The sequence below is a fragment of the Lepidochelys kempii genome, chromosome 1, assembly GCF_965140265.1.
Source record: "Lepidochelys kempii isolate rLepKem1 chromosome 1, rLepKem1.hap2, whole genome shotgun sequence".
Lineage (NCBI taxonomy): Eukaryota > Metazoa > Chordata > Testudines > Cheloniidae > Lepidochelys > Lepidochelys kempii.
The window spans coordinates 323,766,976-323,781,139 of NC_133256.1; the positions used below are offsets into that span (position 1 = coordinate 323,766,976).

The window sequence follows — 14,164 nt, forward strand, 5'->3', positions numbered from 1 at the left end:
GAAATGCTTGGGGGAAGCCCACATGAGTGACAAGTGTCGCATTTGTAAAAGCTTCAGGCCACGTACCAAGAAGGCCTGAAGGCACCAGCCTCAGAGCCAGGAGTTCCGACCCTGCGCCAAGCACAGCGGCCTTGATGTGGAGTATGCTGCCAGCACCGATATCCAACCAGTGCTGATGCTTATCCCTGGTACCGGCTAAGAAGCAGAGAAAGGGCCAGTAGGGGATGTTCTCTTGGAACCCGTAAAGCAAAGGAGAGAGCTGGAGGAGAGCAAAGACCTGCACGGGGCAGCTCTTCGCCTCCAGTTGGTGGCCAGGCTCCAGTGGCAGATAAGCTGTCAAGCCTGGCTTGAAACCCGCCCACCACCCTGGGTAGTGGCCGAGACACTCAGCAGCTGGCAGTGCCGTCTACACCAGAGTCCTTTCAGGATGCTAGGGACATATTGTCCCTTCCGGAGCCGCCCACCCCAGCCTCGGAGGTGCCCTGTTCGAGGGGCAAGCCTGCCATGGGACCCTTCTGATGGTGTCCATCAGTGTGGTACCATTCCCTGCTCTGGGGAGTGCCCCAAAAGCGCTCGCCCGAGCAGCACCACTAACCCCTGGATACGGGTTCATTTATCTGCCAGAGTTCCCAGCGTCGGTCTCTGGACTCTAGGCAGCGCTCTTTGGGCTCGTGGCATTGAACGTTGGTGGTTGGGCGCAGACCTGCGGAGGTGCGCCGGTCCCCAGAGCCTCGTGCAGGGATCATCCAAGCTGGTCTCCCAGTTCAAGGCACCATTCCAGAGGATCCAAATGTCAGTCCCCGGAGCCCCATCACAGGCCACTGGAGCGCTGGTACGGATCGCCGTGAATGTGTCAATGGTCTCCAAGACGTTGATCTCTCACTCCCCGTCTACAGAGCGGCAATGCTGTCTAAGTGCGAGGTGTAGATTACTGGGATATCGTCGAAGATCTGCCGAGTGCTGTCACAGGTCACCGGAGCCGCGGCACTGAGAGCCATCATCCCCAGTGCACAAGGGAGTGGCAAAAATTACTACGGCCCTGTGGCAAAAACCCTCCTCCCTGCCCCCAATCACCAAATGGGCAGAAAGAAAATACATTGTTCCTGCTAAAGGATATGAGGATTTGTATACCCACTCTGCCCCAAGCTCGTTTGTGGTGTCCGCAGCCAGTGAGCACGATAGGCAGGGTCAACCAGGTTCAACACCAAAAAAATAAGGAGGCGAAGAGGCTCGATCTATTTGGTCAAAACATTTATTCTACTTCAAACCTCCAACTGTGGGTGGCCAACCATCCAGCCCTGCTCAGCTTATATGACTTCAAAATATAGCAGTTGATGGCTAAGTTTGCTGATTCTCTGCCGGAGGAGCCCAGGAAAGAATTCCTGGCTATCCTCGACAAGGGCATGGCGGTGGCCAGAGCAAGCCCTCCAGGCGGCCTTGGCTGCTGTGGACTCTGCAACCCAGACCATGGCTTCGGCCATTTTGTTGAGGTGGTGGTGGTCTGACCCAGCGATGGTACTGGAAGGTGTGCAGTTTGCAAGCCTGCAACCCAGGGTCTCACTAATATCGGATGAGTCTGGTCTCGGGTGGGGGCACATCTGGGCACACTGAGCACACAGGGCCTATGGTCCAGGGAGGAGCTCGCACTTCATATAAACTTCAGGGAGCTGAGGGCCATTTGGCTGGCTTGCATGGGGTTCCTTCCCGACCTCTCCGGTCGGGTGATGCAGGTGCTAATGGACAACACGGCCTCCAGATTCTACGGCAACAGACAAGGAGGAGGCAGGTCATCAGCCCTGTGCCAGGAGGCCCTCTGTCTGTGGGACTTCTGCATCCAGCATGCGATCCACCTCACCTTCCTGGTGTCAGGAACACACAGGCAGATCGTCTCAGCAGGTCCTTCTTCTCCCATCACGAGTGGTCTCTTCACTTGGAGGTAGTCAGAATGCTTTTCCTGAGGGTGGACTCCCCGAGTGGACATGTTCACCACCAGACAGAACAGGAAGTGTCACGTGTTCTGCTCCCTGCAAGGCCTTGGCGCAGAGGCTTACTTTCCGATGCCTTTCTCCTGTCCTGGTCTGGGAACCTGCTTTACGCCTTCGCACCTATTCCACTAATCAGCAAGGTCCTCTTCAAGATCATGAGGAACAAGGCCTGGGTCATCATGATTGCCCAGCTTGGCCACACCAACATAGGTTCGGCATGCTCATGGACCTGGCCATAGTGCCCCCGCAGAAGCTTCCCATCCTCCCAGACCTGCTGTCAAAGGACCATGGTCAGCTACTGCACCCAAACCTTGCATCACTCCATCTCAAGGCTTGGATGCTGCTGGCTGAACCTGGAGGAGTTGGCCTACTCTAGTCAGGTGCAACAGGTTCTCCTGGAGAGCAGAAAGCCCTCGACAAGTGCCACTTACCCGGCAAAGTGGAAGCAGTTCTCTTGCTGGGTAGTGGAGCGGAATATCTCCCTGATCCAGTCGTTGCTGCAGTGCATTCTAGATTACCTGCTTCACCTAAAGCATCAGGGTCTCGCCCTTTCCTCAGTCAAGGTTCACCTGGCAGCCATATCGGCCTTCCACCCTCGAATCCAGGGTAGGTCATTTTTTTCATATGACATAACGGCTAGGTTTCTGAAAGGCCTTGAAAGACTGTTTCCACCAGTCTGGGACCTGGTTCCTCAATGGGACCTCAACCTGATCCTTTCCAGGCTCACGGGCCCACCATTTGAGCCTATGGCTTTGTGTTCCCTTTCCCACCTGTCATGGAAGGTCGCATTCCTTGTAGCCATTACCTCAGCAAGGCGAGTCTCTGAGATTAGAGCTCTTACTTCAGAGCCCCCATACACGGTGTTCTACAAGCTTTCCTGCTGAAGGTGGTGTCGCACTTCCACGTCAACCAGGACGTTTTTCTTCGCGTGTTACATCTGAAGCCTCACACAAATAACGAGGAGAGGAGCCTGCATACTCTGGATGTTAGGCGGGTGTTGGCTTTCTACTTAAAGTACACCAACTCCTTCTGCAGGTTGACTCAACTCTTTGTTGCGGTAGCCGACAGGATGAAAGGTCTTCTTCCAGTGTCCTCTCAGAGAATTTCAGCTTGGATCACCACCTGCATCTGCACTTGCTACAAGTTAGCACAGGCTGTGCCTCCTCCAATAGTGAGGGCTCATTTGACAAAGTTGCAAGCATCTTTGACAGCTTTCCTGGCACAGATCCCTATCCAGGATGTACGCAGCGCTGCGACATGGTCCTCAGTGCACAGGTTCACGAATCATTATTCTGTCACTCAGCAGGCCAGAGATGATGTTGGTTTTGGCAGAGCTGTGTTGCAATCGACATGTCCATGAACTCTTACCTGCCTCCAGTGGTACTGCTTTGGGAGTCACCTACAATGGAATGGACATGAGCAAGCACTCGAAGAAAAGACAATTATCTTTTTCGTAACTGGTGTTCTTCGAGATGTGTTGCTTATGTGTATTCCATGACGCATCCTCCTTCCCCATTGTCGAAGTGTCTGGCAAGAAGGAACTGAGGGTGGGGGGAGCTGTTAGCACCCCTTATACCACAGCATACGTGCGCCACTCCAGAGGGTGCCAAAGCCGGTCCCTTATGGATACCACTGAGGGAAAAACTTCCGGCACTGGTGCATTGGGGAGCACACACACATACAATGGAAAGGACATGAGCAACGCATCTCGAAGAACCCCAGTTACGAAAAAAGTAACTGTCTCTTTCTCTCTGAACAGCTCTCTCTCTCTGCAGCTTCCTGCTGCCCTTTGTAGGGGAAACAGGTGAACCATGTTCAAGTGTGACTATTTCCTAACTAGGGTTGGCTGGCCCCTGGCCTTAAAGAGGCAAGTCAACCTGTTACACCATGCATTTGCTATTTTGATGTTTATGTTGCGTTCTCAAATCCTTAGAAGAACTATGAGTTAAAGCAATATTCTTTCATTAATGAAGATTTATTGTTATATCATTTTAAGAAGTGTTCTCTTGTTATGCTTGTGCTGGATGTTTTCAGAATGTTTTTTAAATTTTTACTCATGTATATATTTTTGACTGTCTACTTTCCGAGCAGCTATGAGTAGGTTGTTTGAATAGATTTCAGTAAAGGTCACTTACTGTTTGTTCTGGGGTTTTAATGCCTTCTTGCTGGAGGATCTTAAGCGTTGGGCTTATTTCTCTGGGACTTTAATTGAGTATAAACTTATGCCTTGGAATATATGTAGGTGATAACAATCATAGCTCAGTGAAGTTTTGTATTAATAGTATTCCTGCTGTAATTGCTTGGCACTTTTTTTTAAGATTCACTCAATCAACTTAAACCAGTATAGTTCTTTTAACAGAACGTTGTGTTTCTGCACCTTACTGGGTGTATAAGAAAATTTCTAGTTATGTTTCCAAATTTGACTTTATTTTAAATAGTAAACATTCCCTGTGATATCCTTATGGGACCATAGTTAAATGGTCATATGTCTGATACTTGTATTTTATGATTTCAGCATCATTTGTATGACCAAGAAAACGTCGCTCGTGTAATTTAAATGTGAAAGGACAGTGTTCTCTATTTTGGAGTAAATTTCGATTTTGGTCTATGGTGATTTTTGCAAGGACTCCCTTTAATGTTAGGAATAGCACATGATAACTTCTCTGTAGCAGAGCGCAGCTGGCCCTCCTGGCTCCTGCCTCGATTATGCTCAGCTAAAGTCGCTCATAGACCCTGGGGTTCAGGAACCACTGGTGCTTTTCTTTACAAGTTTGTGCTCCCACCACCTTCTCACCATAGAGCATACACAGCTCTGGGTTCCTTGTGTCTGAACCTGGGAGGGAAGGACTTTCTCCCTGCCTGCACTCCTCCCTCCCACCACCCTGGCTTCCTTCTTCCCAGCCTCTTATATAGCCCTGGGCTAATTGGGCTGGCAACTGGCTCTCATTCCCCAATTAGGGCAGGTTCTTTCCAGCCAGCTCCACTTTATTCACTTAAATGGGGCTGGCATGGCAAGGGGCTGATTCTGCAGTCCTTCTGCTCAGCACCCTGTCGCACTCTCCTGTTCTTTTTGTTTGGTTTGATTTTTTTTTTTTTGTAATTCATCAGATTTATATTTCTTTATTTGAACTACTAATGTGTATGTAATTCTAAAAGCGTATTTTACAACAAAAATCTGCATTTGAAGGGAGAAGCTTGGCTAGTGGTCAGAGTAGGGAACTGGGAGACCGGATACCAGCATTCTATTTGCTGTTTTGCCACTTACAGTGTACCTTTGACAAGTCACTCTAATTACTGTCTGAGATTATGGAGATGGGCAAACTGCTGAGACCTTGGGTCTCCAAGTGGATTGGTTTGGCTGCACCTGTTGGAGGATCAGAGGAAGGAGATAGCCCTTGCTCCCTGCTTGTATGAGTCTTCTGGGACCTGGGGCTGAGTGAGTGTGTGTGTGTGTGTGTTATATGTCTGCATTTATATGTCATGGGTTAAATGGAAGATATTGTCTTCTACAAATGAAATACTACTTCATCTGCTGTAAATAGTAAAGACTACACTCAGCTTAACTAATTTTACTTTTTAGGTCTCACTTCATTTCAAGAGAAAAGAGTTGACTTTCTGATAATACTATTTTTAAAATCACTTGCTTATTTATTTACTTAATTCAGCTGTCCACACAAGGAGATGCCAGCCAAGTGATTGGACCCCTTACAGAAGGACAGAGAAGGAATGTGGCTGTAGTGAATTCACTGTACAGGCTACACCAATCAGTGCTGAAGGTAAGTTTTTAGCGATACTTAACTTCTTGCCATTAATTTTGATTACGTTCTTTGCTTTTTCTTAGACTTAGTCAGCCTTGCATTGATGAGAATTCATACAAATACATTTTCAAGATTATTTGAAACATAGAAACAGCATAGAACAAAGTTTGTGATTTGTGTGTAAATGAGGCTTGTGTTATAACTAGTGAATACTGTTTGGTGGATTAGCATAGGTCTGCTTTTCATCTTACATTTTTTGCCTTGTCTGTGTATTATGTATCATTTTACCTGTGACGTGGTAAATTAGGAAACTGTCAAAGAACTGGATAGAATATAGATTTTTCTCTTGAATTTAGGTGACTAAACTATCAACTGAGTTTGCTGTGATAATTAATAAAAAAACAGTTTGGTTTTCAGTGACATAGAACAATATTTAGAATGGAACAAATGTTCCAAAACCCTCCTACGCAAAAAGGCTAAGGGGCTAGGACCTGCGAGATGGGAGAGGCCAAGAGTTTGGGCTGCAGACCAAACCTGAATACCGCAATTGAACAGCCTCTTAGCTCTAGCCCCACGGGTGTCTAATTGCAGTGTAGACATACCCAATAAAGTTTACTGACACAGTGCTGACTATGGTTACACAGTCAGTATAAACCAGAACAAACTGCATTCACCATTGTATCTGCTCAACGTGATAAAATCTTGGTCTGAATAGACACATGATCATGAATGCCTGACTGCGGACGCTGACTTGAGAAAAAAAAAATAATAAAAAGGTTCAAAAAGCATATAAAACCTGTATGGGTTTTGCAAACAGGTGTAGATTAACTCTGATGTAATGAATCTAGCGTGCTTTGGTATTGGAGCGAGATCTGATGTGATTCATTCTTAACTGTGAATTTAATAGTCAATACACTATTTTAAATTAGATAAATATAACATAATGTTAACTGTAAGGAGATTGGTAGGATGTTTCCAGGTTTGATTCTTGACATCTAGTCCGAATGGTACTGTAGCTGGGATTTGAGCAATTATTTAAAGTGGAAGATTTTAACTTACAAGGAATTCCTGCTATTATTTACAGCTGCACAGTTCTCCATAAATCCCACACACATCAGTAGGAGAACAGACCACTTACCTTTTATCATGTTGTGCGTCTCTTACGTCAAGCTATAAATCTTGGAAATTAGAGATTTCAAAATGAATATTTGGCATAAGAAAAAATTAAAGGTCTATCCAGATGTTGTTGAACTGATGGAAATCGGATTTTTGGCTTCAGTGGGAACTGATTTCAGAGTAACAGCCGTGTTAGTCTGTATTCGCAAAAAGAAAAGGAGTACTTGTGGCACCTTAGAGACTAACCAATTTATTTGAGCATGAGCTTTTGTGAGCTACAGCTCACTTCCTCGGATGCATACCGTGGAAACTGCAGAAGACATTATATACACACAGAGACCATGAAACAATACCTCCTCCCACCCCACTATCCTGCTGGTAATAGCTTATCTAAAGTGATCATCAAGTTGGGCCATTTCCAGCACAAATCCAGGTTTTCTCACCCTCCGCCCCACCCCCCACAAACTCACTCTCCTGCTGGTAATAGCCCATCCAAAGTGACCACTCTCTTCACAATGTGTATGATAATCAAGGTGGGCCATTTCCTGCATAAATCCAGGTTCTCTCACTCCCTCACCCCCCTCCAAAAACCACACACACAAACTCACTCTCCTGTTGGTAATAGCTTATCCAAAATGACCACTCTCCCTACAATGTGCATGATAATCAAGGGGGGCCATTTCCAGCACAAATCCAGGTTTTCTTACCCCCCCACCCCCATACACACACAAACTCACTCTCCTGCTGGTAATAGCTTATCTAAAGTGATCATCAAGTTGGGCCATTTCCAGCACAAATCCAGGTTTTCTCACCCTCCGCCCCCCCACAAACAAACTCACTCTCCTGCTGGTAATAGCCCATCCAAAGTGACCACTCTCTTCACAATGTGTATGATAATCAAGGTGGGCCATTTCCTGCACAAATCCAGGTTCTCTGACCCCTTCACCCCCCTCCAAAAACCACACACATGCCTCCAGCTTTCACCCTGACCACACCACACGATCCATCGTCTATAGCCAAGCTCTGCGATACAACCGCATTTGCTCCAACCCCTCAGACAGAGACAAACACCTACAAGATCTCTGTCAAGCTTTCTTACAACTACAATACCCACTGCGGAAGTGAAGAAACAGATTGATAGAGCCAGAAGAGTTCCCAGAAGTCACCTACTACAGGACAGGCCTAACAAAGAAAATAACAGAACGCCACTAGCCGTCACCTTCAGCCCCCAACTAAAACCCCTCCAACGCATTATTAAGGATCTACAACCTATCCTGAAGGATGACCCAACACTCTCACAAATCTTGGGAGACAGGCCAGTCTTGGGAGACAGCACAAATCCAGGTTTTCTCCCCAACCCCCTCCTCAGACGTTCTTGTTAAACCCTGGATTTGTGCTGGAAATGGCCCACCTTGATTATCATACACATTGTAAGGAGAGTGATCACTTTAGATAAGCTATTACCAGCAGGAGAGTGGGGTGAGGGGGGAAAGAAAACCTTTTGTAGTGGTAAACACCCATTTTTTCATGGTTTGTGTGTATAAAAAGATCTTCTGTACTTTCCACAGTATGCATCTGATGAAGTGAGCTGTAGCTCACGAAAGCTTATACTCAAATAAATTGGTTAGTCTCTAAGGTGCCACAAGTACTCCTTTTCTGATTTCATATTGTTGAATTTTCTAACTTTTAAAATCTTGTCCATCTATAACACAGTTGTTCATTATTTATAAATATGGCAAACTTTTGTTTCAGTAATGGGAATAGCTAAATATGTTTTCAGTCCAAACAAAATTCTGGGGTCATTAATCATTCACTGAGCTTTAACTAGTTTAACAGTTATTTACATATTTCAGGTAGTTTCCAGCCAGAGTTCATTCCCAGCAGCTGCTGAACAAACTATAGCTACAGCCTTAAAGGTAATTGAATGTCAACATGCTATAAAGTTATATCAAAAGTTTGTTGTATTTGCCATACTTACAATGGGCACTGTAACTTACTTAACTTGTGAGTTTTGTCTTGTTCTGGCATTTTTTTGTCAACATGGACCTTACTTTCTGGCCAAAATATTCATTCATTTCAAATTCTCTGTAATTTGTACTTCCTCTAACTATTTGCGGATGAAGAAGCTATTTAGATTTAAGTAGTATTTGTATTTGAGAGTTCTGATATTCTGATGATGCTTGGAGCCCATACATCCGCTTTGACAATAAATGTATTTCCCTTCAATCTTCACACAACAAGCACTGGATCCTCTACTCCCTCTTTCCTCACCAGTTTGGTGCTTTTATCTCTCAGGGTGATTAGTACATCTGGGTTTCTGTGGATGATGGCTGTTTGGACCCATCCCTGTCTTGAGTGATGATGACAAGTAGAGGACAGGAGGCATGCCTACAGCAGGAGTGGATAATAGGCTTATGTGTGTGCATCAAAATGTGTATCTTTATATACAAGGGATGTCAAAGTGCACCGCCACTATGAAATAAACTAGTAATAGTAAAGTGGCCTTTATTTCTCTACCTTACTGAAATGGTTGAACAAATTAAATGTTGTAAGACTTCCATTTTCCTTTCCTTTAAATGTTTGCGGTTTGGAATAAAAGGGCACTGGTAACATAAAGGAGACAAATGTCTGTAATAAATAATTTATCCTAAATCAATATATTTTGGTGGTGTCAGTGTTTGTACTTTTTGTTCATTATTGATTTTGTCCTCTCACTTCATTTTAGACAATCCATGATCTCATGGGTAGTGCTGTGCAACCCTTACTGAACTCAGTAGGAGACTCAGTGGAGGCCATTATCATCACTATGCATCAGGAAGATTTTTCTGGGTAATCAGCCACTATCTTCATAATATGGCATTGTCTTGGTAAACTATATTGTATATGCATAATACCACAGTGACCTTTGCAACAGGATCACTTGTCTGGGAGCTCATAATACTTGATTGTCTTTTTGCACAGAAGGCAGCAACATGGCTGGCCATTGAACTGAGTGACCAAAATTATATCACTCTTGCCTTTGTCCTTTTTCTTTTTTGGCTATCTTAAAGTAAAATTGGTCAAAAAATTTTCATTTTTTTAAGTAAGAGGAGCTTTATTAAAAACCAATGTTTTTGTGAACAGTTTTGTTTTTCAGAATAAACTTTGTGGCTTTTTTATCTAAAACGTTCATAACCATTTCAGAGTTTATAATGTAGATAAAAATGTCTATCAAAATTTGTTTACTGAAGAATGGATTTTTGGTAACTAAAATATTCTGATAACTGTTTTCAATAACATTTTCTGTAAGGTTTTAGATTAAAATTTCCATGAAAAAATTAAGTGAAATTTTTTGAAAAAAACAGTAATCAGAGGTCAGTTTTGAGCCTTATAAAATGAAAACAGCTGCAAAATTTCAAAAATTTTCACATTTTCATTTTTTGACCAGTTGTATTACAAAGTGTATAAGTAAAGTAAGCAGTCATGGAATAAGAGGGAAGGTCCTCTCATGGATCGTAACTGGTTAAAAGGCAGGAAACAAAGGGTAGGAATAAATGGTCAGTTTTTACAATGGAGAAAGGTAAATGGCGGTTTCCCCGAGTTATCTGAACCGGAACCAGTGCTGTTCAACATATTCATAAATGATCTGGAAAATGGAGTAAACAGTGAGGTGATGAAGTTTGCAGATGATACAAAATTATTCAAGATAGTTAAGTTCAAAGCAGACTATGAAGAGTTACAAAAGGATCTCACAAAACTGGGTGACTGGGCAACAAATGACAGATGAAATTCAGTGTTGATAAATGCAAAGTAAAGCTTATTGGAAAACATAATCCCAAATATACATACGAAATGATGGGGTCTAAATTAGCTGTTACCACTCAAGAAAGATCCTGGAGTCATTATGGATAATTCTCTGAAAACATCTGCTCAATATGCAGCAGCAGTCAAAAAACCTAACAAAGTTTGGAACTAATAAGAATGGAATAGATAATAAGACAGTAAATATCATAATGCCACTGTGTAAATCCATGGTACACCCACACCTTGAATACTGCATGCAGTTCTGGTCGTCCTGTCTCAAAAAAGTTATGTTAGAAATGGAAAAGTACAGAGAAGGGCAACAAAAATGATCAAGGGTGTGGAACCGCTTCTTTATGAGGAGAGATGAAAAGAGATGACTATGGGGGGATATGATAGATTTCTGTAAAACGATGAATAGTGTGGAGAAATGAATATAAAGTGCTGTTTACTCCTTCACTCCATTCACATACCACAAGTCACCTAATGAAATGAATAGGTAGCAAGTTTAAAACAAACAAAAGGAAGTACTTCTTCACACACACTACACAGTCAATCTATGGAACTCATTGTCAGGGGATGTTGTGAAGGCCAAAATTATAACTGGATTAAAAAAAAAAATTAGACAAATTCCTGGAGGATAGGTCCATCTACAGTTGTTTGCCAAGATGGTCAGAATTGCAACCCCATGCTCTGGGTAACCTTTGATTGTCAGATGCTGGAACTGGGCGACAGAGGATAGATGACTTGAAGGTTTCCCTGTTCTGTTCATTCCCTTTGAACCATCTGGCACTGGCCACTGTCGGCACTGGGCTGGATGGGCCATTGGTCTGACCCAGTATGGCCGTTCTTATGAGGAGGTTGATTTTCAACAGACTCTCCTGGTTTGGAAAGCCCTTCACCAGGAGAGACATAGCTAGATTTGAGACCTGCTGTGAGAGCCTGGTCCTGGTGGGTATGTGCACTCTGACACCATTTATCTTAGAGTGAGAGGCTCCACAGACACAAGTGATGGCAAGCCATAGTGGGTGCTATTTGCTTCCCCTGCACATCTTGCTACAGTTCATCCATTCCCCTTTCTTTAAAAAAAAAAAAAAAAAGTCTGTTGCAAACAATATCTTTTCAAAGGTGTTTTTCCCTTTTGCAACCTTTCCTGCTGATGGCACTTGCGCACACTCTCCGGTTCGATCTTTTGATTCAGACTGTGGACTAAAACCTGCAAGACGTTATGTGTCCTCAACTCCCACTGACGTCTGGGAGGGCCTTGGCTATAATTCAAAGAGAGAGAGTGCGATTCCTGGTTACCATGTCCTATATCTTGCAGTACTCTGTTTCTTCACTGATTAGAAGAGAGTGCCTATAATCCTGGGTGTGGGACTTGAACAATCTAAGAGACTAATTCTGTGCAGAGATTGGTCTTGGGACAGGCTGCACTAGTAACCTTGTGATATGTAGCCTGATATTATGTGATCTTTTATTAGAATATTATACAAACTGCTGGGACACTTAAATTTGGGGGCTGGATTTAGAGCTTTAAAGCTTACAGGTTGATGGAGGGTCTGCAAGCTGGATAGGAGGGGGTGATTTCCTCTATTTTATGATGTCAGCAGTGGTAGATCAAGAGATATTTTAGACTGCAGTTCCAGAGGGATCGACACACTCCTTTGTTCCAAGCGGACATAGGATGTTGTAATTCATGCCACCAAAGGAAAATTACTACATGGGATAAGAAGAAAATTAAAAAGAAACGAATACTTTGTAGTTGTATTATAAAAATGAATTTAGCATCTTACATTTTTGGCAGATCATTATCCAGCTCAGGAAAACCAGATGTCCCTTGTTCTCTGTACATGAAAGAACTACAGGGCTTCATAGCAAGAGTCATGAGCGACTACTTCAGACACTTCGAGTGTTTCGACTTTGTCTTTGACAACACAGAAGCCATTGCTCAGAGAGCAATTGAACTTTTTATTCGCAATGCCAGTCTACTGAGACCCCTTGGTGAAGGTGGGAAAATGCGACTTGCTGCTGACTTTGCACAGGTAAACTTAGCCAGGGCTGGCTTCCATTTTGTTTGTTTCCCTCTTTTAATGGAAACATGTAGATACTTGGTAAATATACACTTTTTCCCCCCATCGCAGTTGCCCATTGTCTTAGTTGGGTCTGCAAGATTTCATCCTGTGAGAAAGAGAATCTTGAGAAATTTATCCACTAAATAATCAATGAGGGCCCTTCTCATCATAAGGCAAACTCAGCAAAGCCCTATACCTTCCGGTCAAATTACTGGTGCATTGAAATTCGTCAGCATTTTGAAACTTTTTAATACTGAACAATAGTCTTCAGTGCTAGATCCATCATTTGCTACCACTCCCCCCATGCCACCTCCCTGTAAGATGGTTTTCCTTTCTTAATTGCTTTACCCACTGTGCCAGCACTGATCATGGTCGTGGACCGACCTACTTTGCAGTGTAGCATACAAATAAACATAAACAGAGTGTGAAAGGCCTGCCGGGTTGCTGTGAATACTGAAAGAATGACAATGTTGTCTGTGTTTCTGCTGGTGACATGGTCAATTTCCCTGTCTCATATTTTTTGCCTTAACTTGTATTGGACTGGTGAACTAAGCTCAATCAAGTAGATAATTCCAGTTTCCAGTGAGCTACTTCCTATTTTCAGATGAAAGCATCTTAATAGTAATATAGTGCAGAGTGAACCTGTTAGGGAACATAACACAAATATTCGGCACTTTGTTATCCTAATTCTAGGTCAGCTTCAGGGTATTGGTCCTTATTTTCAAGCTCTAAGGAGCAGCTTAGGATCCAAACATCTCAGAGACAGCCTCTGCCTCCAGCTTCATTCAACAGGGGCCTTGGCTGACATAGCTGAGGGTCAAACCCAAGAACGCTGGTGACAGAGCGTTCCATATAGAGCCCTTAGTTGTGGAATTGACTACTACTAGAGAACAGGTGGGACCCAGGTCTTGTGGTCTTCAGGGCTCACCCCTTCATCAAGCTAAACTGTGTAATGGCCTCAGCCACATGCTACTGAATAAACCACCTGGGTTCACCAGCTAGTTCATAGCATCATAATCCTTCAGCAAGGAAGTTAATGGGAGATTTTCCATTGACTTCAGTGGGAGCAGGAAAGGGGCCAGAATGACCTAAAATGTGGGGCAAGGAGGACAATTGATTCCTTCTCCTGCATAAATATTGATGTACTTCTTAAATTCAGTAAGTATTTATATCTAATGTTAGAGTATAGAGTGCCTTATAAATATATATTATTATTATTATTATTATTATTATGAAAATACCCCCTTCCTTTATCTTTCTAAATGCATCTTTTTTTATCAATCAGATTACAATAATACAGGTCTTATCTAAAAGGCAGTGGTATGTTCTTACCTCAGTGTGAGGGGGTTTACACACTGTCTCCCACTGTGTTATCTGTACTTCCTGAATGTGTAATGGAATGAGTTCTCTGATCTCTATGCTTTTGTGCTGCAGGAAAGATTTTAAACTAGAC

The 14,164-nt window shown here is 43.4% G+C and overlaps 1 protein-coding gene across 3 annotated transcripts in view; it reads left to right on the forward strand.

Annotated features, from left to right (window-relative positions):
* The window catches only part of COG5 (component of oligomeric golgi complex 5), a 307,456-nt gene that overhangs the window by 269,403 nt on the left and 23,889 nt on the right, over nucleotides 1–14,164 (forward strand). For 2 of the 3 annotated variants that reach the window (XM_073328456.1, XM_073328458.1), the window contains 4 exons: nucleotides 5,651–5,761; nucleotides 8,713–8,775; nucleotides 9,585–9,688; nucleotides 12,444–12,681. In XM_073328456.1, coding sequence (XP_073184557.1) covers nucleotides 5,651–5,761; nucleotides 8,713–8,775; nucleotides 9,585–9,688; nucleotides 12,444–12,681 — 516 coding nt within the window. The remainder of the gene's footprint in view (nucleotides 1–5,650; nucleotides 5,762–8,712; nucleotides 8,776–9,584; nucleotides 9,689–12,443; nucleotides 12,682–14,164) is intronic. The other variant, XM_073328457.1, reaches the window with a different exon arrangement.